Source organism: Megalobrama amblycephala, linkage group LG3 (genome assembly GCF_018812025.1).
Source record: "Megalobrama amblycephala isolate DHTTF-2021 linkage group LG3, ASM1881202v1, whole genome shotgun sequence".
NCBI lineage: Eukaryota > Metazoa > Chordata > Actinopteri > Cypriniformes > Xenocyprididae > Megalobrama > Megalobrama amblycephala.
Genome location: NC_063046.1, coordinates 44,156,558 through 44,176,352, shown reverse-complemented (window position 1 = coordinate 44,176,352; position 19,795 = coordinate 44,156,558). Strand labels below are relative to the sequence as shown.

At 38.0% G+C, this 19,795-nt stretch overlaps 1 protein-coding gene across 3 annotated transcripts in view; it reads right to left on the bottom strand.

Annotated features, from left to right (window-relative positions):
* Positions 1–19,795, bottom strand: part of arap2 (ArfGAP with RhoGAP domain, ankyrin repeat and PH domain 2) — a 126,882-nt gene that overhangs the window by 30,477 nt on the left and 76,610 nt on the right. For all 3 annotated transcript variants that reach the window (XM_048185623.1, XM_048185621.1, XM_048185622.1), the window contains exon 15: positions 18,086–18,211. In XM_048185623.1, coding sequence (XP_048041580.1) covers positions 18,086–18,211 — 126 coding nt within the window. The remainder of the gene's footprint in view (positions 1–18,085; positions 18,212–19,795) is intronic.

Genomic DNA, 19,795 nt, shown 5'->3' with positions numbered 1-19,795 from the left:
AGTAATAAATAATTTAGCAGACACTTATATCCCTAGTGCCCTATTTGTACAGTTCACTTGTTTCTGGTTCAGTCCTTCCAGTCAACAGTTTTCTGATTATGAGCCCCATTCCCACTACACCATCTATTCTTCACACAGACCACTTGCTGGGTGCAAAACTGGTTGTGACGTGTAAAGTACATGTCGAGGGAGAAAGCGATATGTCTTTTTTCAACATTAAGAGTGTGTTGAGTTACAAAGCACGATTAAAGTAAATCTGATGAAATAATTAAAACCAAAGCAACAAGTAACAGTATCCTCCCAAAGGATGCATTTAAAAAGGATTTAATAAAACAAAACTGATATTTCATTATGAGAAATATTAAAAACACTGATAATTCATTTTGTGTGTACAAATGGCTTCGAAGAGGTGTTTAAAACAAAAACATGAATGCTACCAACATGCTTTTAAAACCCTGTTTCATAGAAAAGTGCAGTTTAAATATATCAAAGATACACTATATTGCCAAAAGTATTGGGATACCCCTCCAAATCATTGAATTCAGGTGTTCCAATCACTTCCATGGCCACAGGTATATAAAATCAAGCACCTAGGCATGCAGACTGCTTCTTTTGTGAACATTTGTGAAAGAATGGTTCGCTCTCAGGAGCTCAGTGAATTCAAGGTGGTACCGTGATAGGTTGCCACCTGTGCAATAAGTCCATTCGTGAAATTTCCTCACTGCTAAATATTCCACAGTCAACTGTTAGTGGTATCATAACAAAGTGGAAGCAACTGGGAACAACAGCATCTCAGCCACGAAGTGGTAGGCCACGTAAAATCACAGAGTGGGGTCAGAGCATGCTGAGGCACACAGTGCGCAGAAGTCGCCAACTTTCTGTAGAGTCAATAGCTACAGACCTCCAAACTTCATGTGGCCTTCAGATTAGCTCAAGAACAGTGCGCAGAGAGCTTCATGGAATGAGTTTCCATGGCTGAGCAGCTGCATCCAAGCCTTACATCACCAAGTGCAATGCAAAGCGTCGGATGCAGTGGTGTATAGCACGCCGCCACTGGACTCTAAAGCAGTCCGTTGGACGAGTCTGGGTTTGGCGGTTGCCAGGAGAATGGTTTTTGCCTGACTGCATTGTGCCAAGTGTAAAGTTTGGTGGAGGGGGATTATGGTGTGGGGTTGTTTGTCAGGGGTTGGGCTTGGCCCCTTAGTTCCAGTGAAAGGAACTCTTAATGCTTCAGCATACCAAGACTTTTTGGACAATTTCATGCTCCCAACATTGTAGGAACAGTTTGGGGATGACCCCTTCCTGTTCCAACATGACTGCACACCAGTGCACAAAGCAAGGTCCATAAAGACATGGATGAGTGAGTTTGGTGTGGAGGAACTTGACTGGCCTGCACAGTCCTGACCTCAACCTGATAAAACACCTTTGGGATGAATTAGAGCAGAGACAGCAAGTCAGGCCTTCTCGTCCAACATCAGTGCCTGACCTCACAAATGTGCTTCTAGAAGAATAGTTAAAAAATTCCCATAAACACACTCCTAAACCTTGTGGAAAGCCTTCCCAGAAGAGTTGAAGCTGTTATAGCTGCAAAGGGTGGACCAACTCCATATTAAACCCTACGGATTAAGAATGGGATGTCATTAAAGTTCATGTGCACGTATAGGCAGGCGTCCCAAAACTTTTGGCAATATAGTGTACATTGAGGCATGTTAAGGCTAATATCAGATCACTGAAAATCCTCTAAGTACTAAAATCCAAGAGATTCTCATGAAACTGAGAAGGCTTCCATTTATTATAAATATTTAACTGAGATGTTACACTCTTTTTTCAACTATTACGTTAGTTAAGTAATACTGTGGTGCTTTGTTAACACTAAAATATTCAGAGCATAAGCCATCTTCATATACATGTAATACATCTGTCATTTGTCCTGTGAAAATGCTGATGGTCTTTTCTGAGTGGAAAGGGTTGTATGATGTTTCTGATGGGGTACTATTAGACCGAGCAATGTATTTTAACTCTAACTTTGTGTTACAGAGACACAGTGTTTTGTTCCTGACAATGCCTCACCTGATTCATCTACAATGCTGGCACTTCATTAATCCAATTAGCAAGGGTTTGTGGGGGAACAAACCATTCTGTCTGCAATCTCAGCACGAGATTTATGGGCTTAGACACTAAATTATGGGCTTATCCATGTGACATGCAGTGCGATATTCAACTTTTAAAGTGAAAGTACAACAAATGTTGATCAGTGAGAAACTTCAGGTGACAGAGATGGTATTTGGTGACCGTTTAGCAATATCACATGGGTCCAGACGCAGCTGGCATTTACTATCAACAACCATCCAATGCGGCTGTCTCTCAGTATTGAGTGTTGTGTAGTACAATAAATTGCTGGTATTTATTTCCCTTAAACCTCTTCACCTCATCTGTTTGAACCTCTCCAGCTCAAATGCCACCACAATAAGTGTGCGAAAACCCTTTTGTCACTGTCTTTTCATTTTCTTGTTTACAAGGCTATGGATATATAATCTATGAACCACAGCTTCCCAGGAACCATGGAGAGAGGTGTCCTTTTCATTTGTCATTATATTTGAATTTGAACTGCATGTGGGCCAGGGGTCTTTGTCAACTTCAACTTCATCAGTGTCTTTATTTGAAGTGAAACCATTTATAACATTTCACATCAATATCTCAATACAAGCTTCAGGTTGGGTTGCTGAGGTCAAGCCTCTTAAAAGTCAAAATGATAAAAAGGAGATATGATGGTCTATTCACAAGAAAGTTGCACATTTAGATACTCTATAAACATTTAACATGTGCTTGAATCTTGAGGAGGCTTGAGGATCCCTGAAAGGTATGCAAATTTCCAGTATTCCTGTTATGTGAAGCTCATTTTCTTCAGATTTGAATACATCCATAGGCCATGGCTGTCTTTACTTGTGATCATCCAAGGTTACATGGGTAGTCAGGCCTGAAAGACGGATGTGCTCTTGAGAGAATAATTTTATTCGGTAAAATACTAAAGATGAAAAGAGATAGAGATACAGAAAACATTAAAAAAAGAAACTGTATATGGTTTATACTCGTCGCGTCTGAACGAGCACGAAGGTGCGTACCACAAAAATGATGTCATCGTGGTGTGGTCTGTTGTGCGTGATAACCCAATTTCACGTGGCGTTGCGAAAAGCTTTTTTTTTCTTTTTCTTTTTTTTTTTCCTAACTTTGCGCATGGCTTTGCTTCCAAAGACACAACTTCGAAGCGATTGTGGTCGAGCAGGTACATCTGTGCCAGCATCTATACCGGCAACCAGTTTGCGCTTGTCTTAATTAAACTAAAACTAAAATTAAAAGGCAAAAAGTAAAAAAAACTGCCTCCTTGCCCAATAAGAGGCAGAGAGTTCAAAAGTGGCCTTTTTTGACTGACGTAGGACAGACAGAGAGTTCAAAAATGGCCTCCTTGGCCGATACAGGACAGGCAGGAAGTTTAAAACTGGCCTCCACTTCTGGTTCAGGCTCCTGGATTAACTTGTCCTGCTTCTATAAGGGATTGATGGCCGGCTCATGCACATGGTCAGACTGGACTTCATCTCTTCGTGGGGCTTTGGCTCTTTATTCGTGGCGGACTCGGGCTCTGAGTCTGTGGTGGGGTTTTGACTCTTCTCACTCTCACTGTTGTTGATGGGGGATCCGCACTAATGTAAAACCTACTTGTGGAATGTCCCTCGAGGGCCAGAGGCTGATGTCGTCATAGAGCACAAAGGGGACAACCAGATCTTGAAACCTCTGCGTATGCTCCTCAATGGACTGGTTCTCCTGGGAGAGGAGGATGATCTGAACTGCTGCTAGATCCATTGGGAAAGGTCTGATCTTCTCGAAGGGGTTGCAAACAAACGGAAATAAAAGAGCTAGATCTATCTGAAAGCAGTGTTCTTTAATCAAAATAAACTCAAAATAACACTTCTACAGGCTATCTGGAAACACACCCACAGAGAACAGAACAAAACCTATAGTGAGATGAGATCTGACAAAGAACAACTGAAAATTACAGAGAGAAACACTAGGAACTAAATGGGATAATTAACAAGACACAGGTGAGACACATGAAAATCAAAAACTATGGCAACTGATGAACAAAGACAAAGGAAAATGAACTGGGAATAGTACAAACCTAATTCAAAAGTCCAACTACAACACAGGCCAAATGTGACAATATCTCAACTTTGTCGAATTCCAGAATAATTAGGCACTAGAAAAACAAGTTGATACTAAACAAACTATATAAAATTAGGCCCATTTCAAACCACACACATAAGGGAAGTGACAATCCAACTATAGCAGCAGGCACATATTGTGCGTTCACATTGTGTTTCTGTTGCGTAACCTGCTCTATACTGAAGGTAAAGTGATTTCTGAAGTGATTTCTGTGCTATTGTACTGTAATCAGGAGATGGCCATTGAGATTTATTATAAACATGAGGACAAATGTAACATGAGGAGCAGGATCACATTCACAACCAGATGGTTATTAATCTACACAGAATGACACTAAACCCCAAACTAGAGCTATAATGAAATAAATCAGCTGGATATTCAGACATATTTACTGATAAGAAACTGCTGTCAACTGCTTGTGCATCAAACCCAACAAATGTCTTAAAAGTCTTCAAACAAAAGGTTTACTGAAGAATTTCAAATTGCTTCAAATACAACTATATTGGAAATATTGTTCTGATAAATAGGTTTAAATTGCATTTTCTCAACTGAATTATGAGCCGAAAAAACAAAGGCTCATCACCAAAACGGGCACCTACACTTCTAGTACACAAAGTGAATACTGTAATCTGTTAAATGTGCGCTGCTTTTACGTGCAGTGTGAAACAAACCTTAGTGTAAAACTGTTGAGAGGTATCAGAAAGAAAATCTAAAGGTCAAATCATTGTGAGCATTTATTTATAATGTGTGAGTAAAGTAACTAATATTCATGTGAGTTCAGTGTCTGGAGCCAAGTATAGCACAGTTCAGATGATTTGTCATCCATATACAAGCCTGGAAATAATCTTGTTTTATCATTTACACAGGCGGAAACCTCATGGGGTACTTCTTTCATTTGCGGATGGACATTGTTTGCTATGAAAGGGTCACAACATTGATCCAGATGAAAGAAATGAATAAGCCTCGATTGAGAAGTTGCCCCAGCTCTGAGACACACAGCTACCAGCAGCGACAGGCAATGGGAGCTTGTTTTAGATGCATTATACCCTTTAGAGGATGGGGCGTTTCACAAGTACACGCACACACTGAGGAATACCGCTGCATGATTTATAAAAGGGCAGATGTGGTTGTTTTCTTCTCTTCCCCTAAAAGCACGCTTCCTCTGCGGGTGTCAGCGGAAACTCAGTGAACACACACACAAAAACACACTCTATCACAACACGCACACACATCAGGGTTGGGCAAAATTCAGAATTTAAGAATGTGAATGTGAATGTGAATTTGAATTGAATTGGCGACACCCCATAGGATATGGAAAGGAACTGAAACGCAAGGAAGATGAATTTACTGAACTGAAATTCAAATTTCATCCAACGCAACATGAATAGATAATATAGGAGTTCTTTTTAGGTTTCCAGCATGATACATGTTTTTTGGCTCCATTTTAAAAGAGGGAGAGAGAGAAAATAAGTTAGGGCATTCTGTTAAGAGCAATAAGAGCAATCTTCCACCATGGCAGAGTCCTGCAACGGGTCGGGTACCCGCGGGTACCCGCGGATACCCGCATAAAAGTGGATAAAACGGGTGGATTGTGACATGCCTAAAATTCACGGGCGGGGATGCGGGCGGATAATTAACTCCTTGCGGGCGGATAATTAACTCCTTGCGGGCGGGTAGTAGCGCGAATGAAAAATATGCGCAATATTTGTATGTCTAAATTACCATTATACGCAACAACGATATGACATTTGACCCATCACGTCACCACCACTGTGACAGTGCGACTTTTGTTGATGCTTCTCGTAGCCTAGTTGCACAGATGTCTATGGCCTAGTTGGAGCGAGCGTTGCATCTCCATGTTTTCTGTGCTGATGCGGTCGTGATGAGTTCATGTAGGCTAACATGTAAGGGTTGCGCTGCCAATAAAGCACCTAAAAGCTGTCACAAAGAACCGGCAAAAAAGTAGCCTAATGATTATGATTATGTAAAATATAGCAAGGAGACATGTTAATTGTTTATTATTAAACAAGTGTTTTCTGTGTCAGTGGCTGCAAAGATTAAGTTGACGATGCTGACTCGCGATCTTCGCAGTAGTGAACGCGCCTGAGAGAAATGCACATTTCATTCGGATTACAAAAGTTTTCTTTCGTTTTGAATTGCTCTGTTTAAAAGTAGACATTCCAATATAGAAATTTTCCTCAGGTCTGTGAGGCAAGTAGGCTAAGTTACCTTATACGCTGAGTTTTAGTTCATTTATGATACGAGCTCCAGTTCTCCCCGGCGCCTCCGTGTCGTGATCATCTATTGTCTGCTATATTTACTTATTTATTAAATACAACAAGCAATTGGTTGATGAAATATTGATTAAAATTAAGATACAATTAATACAAAACGAAATTAACTTTAAAGAATTTTAAGAATTTTTTTAAAAGTTAAGAACTTTAAATTAAAAAAAATAAAGAACTTTAATTGGAATGATTTTAGCATGTGTGATTTATCGCGGGCACGGGTCGGGTAACGGGCCAAATATTAACGGGTCTGGGCGGGTGCGGATTTAATTTTGATATTATCACGGGTGACGGGTCGGATCTGGTGCTGAACTTTGCGGGTACGGGCGGGAGCGGGTCTCCAAAAATGGACCCGTGCAGGACTCTGCACCATGGTCCATAAAATAAAAGTTAATTAAAATATAGTGAATTATATCCATTAATTATATTTTTTTAGGTCTCATTTCCAACAAGATTATATAAATAATGTCATGTTTCTGGATATATACCATATATTGATTTTTATAAAAACATGTTTATGGATATAAAACAATGTAGGAAACAACACATTCCACTGGCAACGGTTTGCTATATTTGGATCATTGGATCTTGGTGGACTAGCACAAACAAATTTCCAACACCCACCATCAGATAAGGATGATGAGACAACTGACAGACACCTCAAGCCCAGGAAAGACAAGACTTCTTATACAGTTTCTGCCCTGCACCCAACTTGAGACTTATCCCTAAGGTTTAAACCAACTGTCATTAAAATTCTTTAGGACTTTTTGGATGCAACAGCAGTGGCTGAAACATAAGGAGGCCACAATGATCTATCCAATCCATTCATAACTATGTTTGGAAACATTAAAACTGGTGCAAACTACACACATCCATTTCATACTAATGTAGAGAAATAAGACTCTCAGTGACAGCTATTTGTAGTGCAACATCTTACACAAATTCAGCAATTAATGTACAAATGAATGCATAACAGTTCAATCTTTTCCCATCTTGTTCAGACTCTATCTCTTCAGAACAATGCCAAAGGTATTCTGGTGGTGGTTTGGAAAGTGAGTAATGCATTGGTAAAACTTTAAAGACACTTTAAAGACTTCCATGCAAATGAGTTCCACAGGGGAAAGAAGGGAGGGCCACAACAGACACTCCTTTCAACAGACACTCCTTGTTCTCTGGATCATCCAGTGAGACATTAAAAGATACACCCATGTTCTGAATCTCAGACAGAAACAGATCAACAGGTTCTGAGACTCCCATCTAGAGATACTGTAATAGATACGCTGAGTCTCCAGCTTGCAAAGGTGAAACAGAAACAGATTTCATATTCTGAGTCTCCTGTCTCTGAGGAATGAGGTATTAACAGACATACTACATTCAGAGTCTTCGTCCAGCTATATAGTAACAATAATAGTATGTCCCAAGTCTCCATGCCAGAGAGACAAAAGTGGATTGACCAAGTTCTGAGTGTCTGGTCCAGAGAGGCAGAAGGCATACAGACACATTTGCAACAAGGTTAAAGGGTTAGTTCAGCCAAAAATTACATTTCTGCCATTAATTACTCACCCTCATGTCGTCCCAAACCCGTAAGACCTTTGTTTGTCTTCGGAACACAAATTAAGATATTTTTGATGAAATCCAAAGGTATCTGATCCACACATAGGCAGCAACGACATTGAACCTTTTGAGGTCCAGAAAGGTAGTAAAGACATCGTTAAAACCATCGACGTGACTACAGTGGTTCAACCTTAATATTATGAAGCAACGAGAATAAATTGTGCGCAAAAACAAAACAAAAATAACTACTTCATTCAACAAATTCATCTGTCCCCTGTCATGCTGCTACGCTATTTTCGTTGCAGAGCTTCAGTGTTTACGTCCTCCCTTTAAGCCTTTAACCATTCGTCTGCATGTTCCAGATTGTTAAGGACCTTCTGCACCTATTTCAGGGCCACATCTGCGTGTTCCAGATTTTAGGACCCTTTTGGTGGTCCAGGAGATCAGCATTCCACAGAGCTTCAGGTTCACGTCTGTTGAAATGGATTCTGGCTCCTTTCCACACTGCATTGTTATCCAACACAACCAGCGGAAGAAGTCATTGCCATCGGACTGCTCACTCGACCACGTGGAATGTAAATATCACTTAACCACACCTCTTTCCAGAAACCTTGGCATTTTGTATATTATCAGTATGTGATTTTCTAATGTACAGTAGAATATAGCTGATGCTTATTAATAAACAATCCTTCATTGATATGTTTGATGAAAAATAAGGTTCTTCACCTTATTAGTTTCAGAGAAACAACAGATAACGTAACTCTGCCATGTATGCCCAACTTAGTCACTTGTATTTTATGTGTCGTATGCACTTTATTCCTTTATCATTCATGGTATTCATTTATTAGTCGTGTTGACTTACTCTTATTTATCTTTTTGTTAATACAAATTTATTTTATTACACGAGTCTTCCTTGTATTAATAATACAGTAGAGGCTCTACAAGTTGATATCTCACAAATCTTTAAGATTTGAGGATCATTTAGAGAGCTTCAGTAGTGTAAAAGATACAGGAGAAGTAAAAGTGACATGATTGGGTAAAAAAAAAATGTATACCTCTGTAAGTACACAAGAACAGAAACAGTACACTGCTACGGACAGAAACAGAGAAGAGAGATGAACACATAGAAATGTTGTGAACATTGAATGTTTGAAACATTAAAGCATGGAAACAATGAAGCAACATTTGAAACACTGACGTTATAATCAGAAATCAGAGGTTTTGATGGGTGTTTTCTGATCATGCGTTACACTCAGTGCTAGGGAACTAAAAGCAGCAACACTACTAACTCTACATTTTTAATAGCGTTTTTTTAAAGCATTTTTCTATAGAGTCACAGTATCTCAGTGTGCCAGAAAAATACAGCTCAGATTAAATTATAAATACAAATCATTATTTAAAAAGTTAAGTAGGTTCAGTGTAGTGGGCTACTTTTTGTTAGTAGCATGTAGTGTCTGCTTCGGTTATGATAAAAGTGCACACAAACATGTTGCTACGACTTAAAAGTGAAGTCAGTGCAACAACCGGACAGCATCGAATCTAGCAGACCATGCTTTTATTAAAATCCCCAGGACAAAACCATAAATTATTGACATTAGGTTTTATATAGAGCGTTTTAGACCATTAGCGTGAAAGGTTTTAAGGCGGCCTCAGAGAAACAGCTTTGAAAAAAATACTCCTTTTTTGGAGTGGCACAAGCAACATTTTCCAGTTGATTAAACAAGTTCAAATGCACTGTTTAAGTAGTACCTTTGAATATTTCAGAAGAAACTACTATTATGACACCACACAGTTTATATATATATAATAAATGAAATAACAAGGTATTTTTGGCTGTTACATTACAATTCTTTTATAGAGGCATGTAAGACTATTTTATACAATGTTGCCTTAAGAAAACAAAACCAGTAAACAATAAAAGGTGGGAGCAGCAAACCAATCACTCTCTAAATCAGCAGAAATCAGATACAAAAACTAATAAAATAAAATATTTCAATTATCTGTTTCTAAGCAGACCAGAATTAAAAAGATTTTTATATTTTTGTGAAGATAAGTGAGATGTTTTTCTGAAGAGCTAGCGTGTTGCATTGTTATGCAGTTGCTAAGGTGATCTGAGAGTTGAGAATGTAGAGCTGTAGTTGCTAGTTGGTGGTACTTAGGTGGTTGATAACTGGCCAGTCCCACATCACGATGACATTCTGTGTCTGATATGGCTCATATCCCTCCTCCTATGCAATAGGAATTTTGATTTATCACTTCCGAGGCGAAAATTGTTTGAAAAGTTATATCACATTGAAAAGTAATACCACACTGAAAAACTTTTACTTCAGTGTGTGTGTCTAAACAACCCTGTGAAGTAAAAGTGCAAACTGTATGTAATGTTTTCAGACACTTAACTGCATGTTAATTATAGATTAAATTCATATTAGAGGTGCTCCGTGAATCAGTTCAATCCAGTTTGTTTTTTCTCCTATTTACACAGCCAGGACTATGTACAAACACTTTTTTAAAACACACAAACAGACAGCAAATATTTACAAAATTGTTTGTTTAGGTGTTGATTTAAAATTTCATGAGCGTTTCTCAAAATTCAGTTACTGTACCTTTAAATAATCTCTATTTTTAATTTGATAATTACTTACATTGTCTTTGAAATATGGTTAAAGTATGGTTGCTGCTTAAAGTACTGACCAGCATTTATGGTAAAATAAACTTTAATGTCAAATTGAATAAACTTAACCTTGTATGTCATGCATTTAGATATAATTATACATTTGTAATGATGTTGTAATTTAATACATTCAAAATATACTAACTTTAAATGTACAGTAATAAACACATTATAATTACTAGTAATTATTAACACACAAGTAATTAAATATATATATATATTTATAAAACAGTTAGTTCCTGTCCTTGATTCTGATAAAACACGGCTATGACCGCTTCACCCAACGGTTCTGTGTATCACTAAAAATTACCCTTAGCAACCACTCTTAGCAACATACTGTAAACATATGTCTGTTCTCAATGATATCGTTCATTGAAGCTTACTGTATTATGTAAAAGAGTGCTGTGAGAAAAATATCGAGTGAGTGAGTTTATTACCTGCATTCAGATTTAGCATTTTCCTTCAGGTCAAACCTATGTTTTTGATAAAAAATCTGTTTAAATGTCCGATGTATTATCCTGTCCTTTTAACAGTTAAGGGGTTTTTCCGTGACTGACAGTGCTAGTCAAAGCATTTGTCAGTTGCATCTTGTTCCGTGTTCACAACAATTCAGTCTTTTCAATGTAAAAGTCTCAGCTACTGACTGACACACTCATAAAGACAGTCTTTGTGCCATCTAATGGCATAATAATGTAACTTTTGTTGCTGTTCACGGTCAGGGACTATTTTTTCCAGCGGAAGGAAGTCTTTTAGTAAGAGTTTACTTCATGAAAGTTGCATTGATACATATTTTTGGCTTTAATATTTGTATTGTGTGATAACCGTTTTATAAAAGCAATAAGGTACTCGAGGCTAACAACGCCCTTCAGCCGTGACTTATTCACGATACAGCACAGCCTCTCGTACCTTATTGCTTACTAGGGGTGTAACGATACGCTCAGGTCACGATACGGTACGTATCTCGATACAGAGTTCACGATACGATACGTATCACGATATTTTGAACAAAATTAAACTGAAATTCAAACAAGATTTATTAAAAAAACATGAACAAATTTCAATAATTTTCCTTGTTGTACATACAAGATCACATTTCAATAAAATAAATAAATATAAAATTTTAATAAAAACCTTCTGTATTCAAATTAACAGTTGAATAGGGCTGTCTGTCACTGAAAAAAATGTTAAATTTAACATGAACTTAGAATTATGAATAGGCGCGTCTAAAAACGCGTGGAAGGATCAGGATGTTTCTGCAAAGGATAAATGATTTCTAGCCCTTGCATTAGTTTTACTACGAGATATACTGATGGAGATAAGATATAAAAACCACCATGAACAGCTATGATCAGCTATGATCAGCTGTTCGGCTGAGCTTTTGATGTTTTGTTACGGAAAGGCCATAGCTGATCGGTTGATTCTTGTCACACGACCTGCGGTGCGCTTGCGGCATTCTGAAAAGTTGAGAATTGCATGCGCGTCGCGACCGCGTTGATCCCATTATGAGCGCGCCTGCCGCCCGGCTACAATTGAAAATAATAACTGACTTGCACGCGGAAAAGACGCAATGTGTGAACGGCCCCTAACTTAAAGCAAAGCATCGCAAGAGTCTTTTGCTTTTCTGTGAGCACAGCTGTTGCTGTGCACTGCGGTGAAAGAAAGCCACGACTTTTCTCACGCGACCATGCAAGAGGCTGACATGAGAAACGTTTAAACCTGCTTGCAAGGTTCAATGTGTGCCCGAAACACTTACTGAACTAGAGAGCTGATTGAGACACACCATCTACGATAAATCGTTACACCCCTAATACTTATAGTAATTTAAAAATGTGGTAGCATTGGATCTGGACAGGAAGGGTAACTCTGGGAGTTGGAAGGGGTGTGTCGCGATTCTGCCTTCTCACATCGCGATACAGGTTCGTGGACCTGCGTATCGCGATTTCGGTTTCATATCGCATATCGTTACAGCCCTATTGCTTACATATATAAAGTACTTTACATGTGCTTTAGTATGTTAGTCAACACATCAAAATAAGTCTACTTCTTTAAATTACAAAAAAATATTATTTAAACAGTAATTTCAAATGTAATAATGTCAAATTAAAAGTTTTACTTTAAAGTTCAAAGTGCACTTTATCAAATGTGTACTTGAGTGTGTGAATACATACACTTACAAGAAATTAATTACATACACTTACAACAGTGTAAGTGTATAGTTGCAGGGGCGGATCTAGAAAATTATTTATAGGGTGGCAAAGGGGTGGCATGAGGTCTATGAGGGGTGGCAACACCAAAGCAAGCGCCCATGCATAGTTTTTGGAGATTTATGGCCTGACATACACAATTGTGTTCACAAACATTGCATTACCAAAATAAATAACAAGATTTCAATATCCATCATGGCACCAAGTAAAGGCACTATATGAAAAACATCAACAGATTTAAAATGAATCTGACCTTGTATCACTAAAGTAGATGAGCAGTTTTATTAATATTACACAGGCTACTTCAGTGGCATAAATCACATGTTTTAGTGCAAGTTAATGAACAACAAAAACTTGTTTTTTGCAAACAATTTTTGAGCTTCTGTTATTAACAGAGGTGGGAATGTCTGTGTGTGTTCACCCAGAACACCCTATCAACCACATACTCTAGCAACACCCCAGCAATTGCAGTAAGAGCCTAGCAACCACCCAGAATCTCCTAGCAACCACCTAGCAACACTTTAGCAATCACCCAGAACATCTATATTCTGGCTTAACTGACCAAACTATTTATGTTTTTTAAACAAGACTTTAAGTTGGCTTTATGACAAGCCAGCATAAATTTGTCTTTCAAACTTTTAAAGGTGCCCTAGAACTTTTTTTTAAAGATGTAATATAAGTCTAAGGTGTCCCCTGAATGTGTCTGTGAAGTTTCAGCTCAAAATACCCCATAGATTTTTTTTTATTCATTTTTTTAACTGCCTATTTTGCCTTAAACAAGCTCGCACTTGCCTTAAACAACATAAAAAAAGTTCAAACAGCTAATATAACCCTCAAAATGGATCTTTACAAAGCGTTCGTCATGCAGCATGTCTAATCGCGTAAGTACAGTGTTTATTTTGATGTTTACATTGATTCTGAATGAGTTTGAGGCTATGCTCCGTGGCTAACGGCTAATGCTACACTGTTGGAGAGATTTATAAAGAATGAAGTTGTGTTTGTGAATTATACAGACTGCAAGTGTTTAAAAATGAAAATGGCGACGGCTCTTGTCTCCGTGAATACAGTAAGAAATGATGGTAACTTTAATCACCTTTAACAGTACATTAGCAACATGCTAACAAAACATCTAGAAAGACAATTTACAAATATCACTAAAAATATCATGTTATCATGAATCATGTCAGTTATTATTGCTCCATCTGCCATTTTTTGCTATTGTTCTTGCTTGCTTACCTAGTCTGTTGATTCAGCTGTGCACATCCAGACGTTCTGCCCTTGTCTAATGCCTTTCATAATGTTGGGAACATGGGCTGGCATATGCAAATATTGGGGGCGTACACCCCGACTGTTACGTAACAGTCGGTGTTGTTGAGATTCGCCTGTTCTTCTGAGGTCTTTTAAACAAATGAGATTTATATAAGAAGGAGGAAACAATGGAGTTTGAGACTCACTGTATGTCTTTTCCATGTACTGAACTCTTGTTATTTAACTATGCCGAGGTAAATTCAATTTTTGAATCTAGGGCACCTTTAATCTAGTTAAAATGAAACAATTCAACATTTTCTTACAACTATAAAGACAATCTCAAAACTATGCACCAACTTGTACAAACCTCAAACTTCCAGGTCAAAATAAAATGTTTTAGTCAAAAACTTATTCTTGTCTGACAAAATCAAACTTTGGCCTCAGATGACACACAAAACATAACAAATACACAGACTACTGCACTGCCCAGTGAACACTAGTGAGATCAATTCATATAACACTGTAACAAAAATACCGCTTACTGGGATTCAGGAATTATTTTGCAGCTCACTGTCTACTACACTATACAAAAATAAATTTACAGATACAGTAAAATACAGCAGTGATTTTTTTTTCTTTCTTTTTTTCATTTTACTATTGTAAATTGATCTGGCAGTAGATATGTATGAACTTCTTGGTGTGCACCACAATCTATGACCACAATACAGTATCCTACAGAGAAAGTTGACAATCACAAGTTTGAGGGTGTACAACGTGAGGGTGTACAACGTACAGTACATAGTGAAATTTCCCTCATCTAAAGTACTGGTACTGTGTAAGTTTAAAACCCCTGTAAATTATTAATTCAGCTCTCTCTCAGATTTTGACTGGTCTGTCATCAGTTTTGCTACCTAATGTAGTCATTGTTAAACGTTTTGAGAAATGTGTCTTTGTTTTGAGAACTGAGCGAATGGTTTGGGAAACTGGGCCAACTGAATCACTTATAATGTGTTAGCAATCAGGAAAAGCTAAAATACATTTAGATTCTTACCTAACTAGTTTCTGTGATCGGGATCTTCTTATTGATTTCATGTTACCGTTTTGTCGGATGGCAAAAAGACCTTTATCCAAGATGAAATTGGAGCGGGCAGTTGGTGAATCAGCTCGCAGAAAAATACGAAAATTTGAGGACTTCTGAGTTAGCCGAGAGGCAGTAATTTTCCGATTCATGAACAAATGGAAAACAATTCGTAAGTGAACTTGGCTGCGCTGTGTTTTTGACTCCCAAAGAACCGGTTCATAAGAGTCATTTGTTAATGAAGCTGACTACATTGAGCGCGCTGCGTGCGCGTGCAACCGTCATGCAGCTTATTTGAAAGACGTGTTTTTTTGCCATTAATTTGCAATATGCTGTCTTTTTTATGTCATCACATTGAAGCGCCGCTGTTGAAAAGCAGTAGTACTTGAAACACTGCTAACATTTATATTTTATTCTCTGATAATTTTGGGGTGGCAGATGGGGTGGCAAAGCTTTTTCTTAGGGTGGCAGTTGCCACCCCGTGCCACCCCGGTAGATCCGCCCCTGTATAGTTGCGTCCCAAATGACGCACTATACACTATGTACTTATACACTATGTACTTATGCACTAGGGGTGTGACGAGATCTCGTAGTAGTCTCGTGATGTTGCCATGACAGAGTGTTAGGATGATTAGGAAAGAATATGTAATGTTTACACTATGCCTCCACTGTCATTTTGCTTTGTATTTAAATAAAAAACATTTAATTCAGTTGGATAACGGTTGCCGTCGCTCCATATTTACAGAGTTACGCGCGATAGTGAAAGTAAACGTGAGCACGCATTCAAACGCAATTTCAATACCCCGCATTTTGAAAGTGGCTCCCTGATGAATACAAATATCTCTCAATATAAAAGCTATTTTAGGCTGGGCAGAGTAGTTGTAACCATCTCAAAATTTGGTCTTATTTGCACTTTGAATATTGAGAGAGTGTGATTATGGTTGCACTTAATGTAAAGTGTTACCGTAAAAAATGAATAACAGTTTTCTCTTAATCTTATTAAGCACAAACAGTAAGGTTTCATTTGTTAACATTAGTTAATGCACTGTGAACTATCATGAACTAACAATGAATGACTATTTTTATTAACTAACATAAACAAAGATTAATAAATACTGTAGCAAATATATTGCTCATTGTTAGTTGATGTTGGTTAATACATTAATGTTAATAAATGAGACCTTATTGTAAAGTGTTACCATTTTTATTTATACTGTTTTTATTGCTATGATCAGTTTGTGGAAAGGAGTTCAGTTAGGAGGTCAAAAGTTGTAGAAGCTCATAAATACAGTAAGGCCTAAAGAAACTGAAATCATACAGAAGAGAAGTCAATCAGTTGAGTTTGTGGCAAAACCTTTTACAGTACTTGAGTATTGTTGTCTTTTACTGCATATGATAATTCATACTCAGAAAGTAGAACTGAAATGACATTCATTACAAGATGATTAGTTAAAACATTTCAAATACACCTGCAGAATATTTTTTCTAGTCATGTATTTCGCCATTGAGGATTTCTTAAAAATAGTGTGTAAAAATCTTGTCTCGTCTCGTCTCGTGAACTCAATCTCGAGTCTCATCTCGTGAGATACCTGTCTCGTCACACCCCTATTATGCACTATGCACTCATCCATGTAGTGCGTGAATTGTATAAGGTTATTTTATCATTTAACAACGGAGTCCGATACCCCCTCCCCCTCCTATTAAAGCTGCGACAGTTGAGTGCATGAAGTATCCAACATTCCACACTTAGTTTTTTCCGTTAATTTAGTGCATCATCAAGGTATTTAAAGTGCACTTTTTCTTTTTGGAATTTTCTGTGTGAACTCACTACTTGCACTATTTGTAAAAACGTCATAGAATAGTGCATAAGTATACAAATTGGGACGCACCTTATGTCATTAATATTATATTGTCTGCATGTACAATTAAAAAAGTTAAGTGCACTTCTTTTTTCACAAGGGGTTGAATTTTATCTATTCATTTTAAGCTAATATGGTTTATATAAGACGTTTCTCCAAAAAAAAAAAAAAATTATTGAAAAGTTGTCACTGCTCAACTGGCAATTTGGTAAGTTTTCAGATTCTCATCCACTTTGCTAAAGTTTCTTTTGTACAAAGAGTAATGCGGCATCTGTTTATTATCATAACAGACGTTCTTTAAACTTTCAAACAGTCATCACATTTACTTTTAAGATACTTAGAACTGCATTAAACCATTTTCAACTATCAGAGTGTAATTCTAAAACACAGCTTGCTTATTTCCAGTGCTCATAAACACACACGCACACACATACTGTGGTATCAGGGAAAACAGGCAGAGGACCAAAGCGGGCTACCACAGCTTGAGACAGATGTCCCTCGGGATACAAGCTAGAGACGAGCCGGAAAAAAAAAAAAAAAAAAGGAGAAGAAAGAAAAATGTTGCTCCTACAGTGCAACATGTGCTCCAGATGCTTGTGTTACTCCACCAAGAGTCCAGCTTAATGTAGGGCCCTTTACTGGCCCCGTCCCTAGAGAGAACTTCTGTCTAACCACCAGCGGCCCTCTCCAGATGTCTGGAGGAGAACAACGTGAGCACAATGGGTGCCAGAGATACGATGGGGAAACATACTTGAAAGAATAACATCTTTGGAGGGGATTTAGTGTAAGAAGGATGGTGTATTCGAGTGTAGGGGTGAGAGTACTATTGCACAAATATGGTGCAACCATTTCCAGCCATGAGTGAGGATAAACAAGAAGTGCAGATGAATATTCATAATTACTTGGAAGAATGAATAAACAAGGTGGGCATTTGGATGGACGAATGCAAGGACGGACAGACTCACCAGGTCTTCCTTTTCTATCCAGAGTGGCCTTGCCGGCATTCATAGAGCAGTACAGAAATCCATCCATAAAAGAAGGAACATCAGTTGGAAAACTGCTGTCAAATACTCCTTCCAGCTTAGGAAAATCTATAGAGAGAGAAAGGAGGGGGGGGGAAACAGAGAGATTAAAAAGAAAAAAGAAGAACAGCTGATTAGGAATAATCCTATAATGTGGCGAGGACGAGAAACGCTGTTTATATGGAGATCAGTTGCATTATATGCAAACCCAGCTCCCTATTCCTGCTTCTTTCAAGTGAAATTCAAAGTTTTTAAAAACTATTTACCTCAGAAGCGTCTTGATAACCAGTCAGTCTTTATTCAAGGTGTCAAACAGCTTTTAACAGCTAAATTTCATCCATTTTCATATATTTCTTTCTCATTTTCCAAGGTTATTTGTTTATAGGGCTTGTAAAACTTCCATCCAAACATTAAAGCTCAAGGTTAGAAGATTCGACTGCTTCCTTTCTCCTCTCTACCTCTTCATCTGCACTCCCTATTTGCCTCTTTCAATTTTTACCCCTTTTTCCGCCTACTACCTTATCACGTTCTGATTCAATTAGCCACTATGCTCAGGTTCAATTTTCTTTGGGAAGGCCAGCAGTACCGACAAGATTTTATCATGCGCTTCCAGTCGCCAACATGGAAAAAGTTCAAATAACTTTAATTGAAAAGCCTTTTAATTGAGGGATCTTTCTATCCAATCATCTCTTCCCTCCAGCTACTGATACTTCTCTGTTCGAACGAGAAGGATTAAAAGTGATAATAAGATAGGATGAAGGAAGTCCAATCTCTGCACACATGCCTCAAACATGCAAATAGAAAACCTGCATAAGTAATACGTTCAAATGTTTGTGAATGTGTATTTTTCCATTGGGCCGTAGTAATCCGAGAAAAATAATAGAACTTGTTGCAAGTTGAATGTGTGTGCATGTGCGTAAGATGATGACTGAATTATCCGACTGAGAATCACATTTACAAGCCATTAAGTTAATGAGGCCACATCACTGCAGAGATTTAGAGGTTACACAAATGTTGTCCTGCTGTTGTTACGATGTTTGTAAGCTTAACAAAACATTGGCAGAACACTGTAAAACATTTGTGGCTGTGCTGATTGGAGGATTGCTTAATTAGGATCGTTGGCACACTTCCTGTAAAGGCCCCAAATGAGCAATGTAATGACACACACAATCTACAGCTAATTATAGACACTTTCAGGGGCAATGTCGTCTTGAGATAGGGATATGTGTGTGTGTGTGTGTGTGTGTGTGTGTGTGTGTGTGTGTGTGTGTGTGTGTGTGTGTTAAAGTCCTCAGTTAGCCTGTGTGAAATGCCAATTGTGATGAAAATTTGATGGAGTGCCAGATAGAATTCACCAGTCAGTACAAAGAGTGTGTATTAAAGGGTTAGTTCACCCAAAAATGAAAATTATGTCATTAATGACTCACCCTCATGTCGTTCCAAACCCGAGACCAAGACCTCCGTTCATCTTCGGAACACAGTTTAAGATATTTTAGATTTAGTCCGAGAGCTTTCTGTCCCTCCATTGAAAGTGTTTGTACGGTATACTGTCCATGTCCAGAAAGGTAATAAAAACATCATCAAAGTAGTCCATGTGACATCAGTGGGTTAGTTAGAGTTTTTGAAGCATCGAAAATACATTTTGGTCCAAAA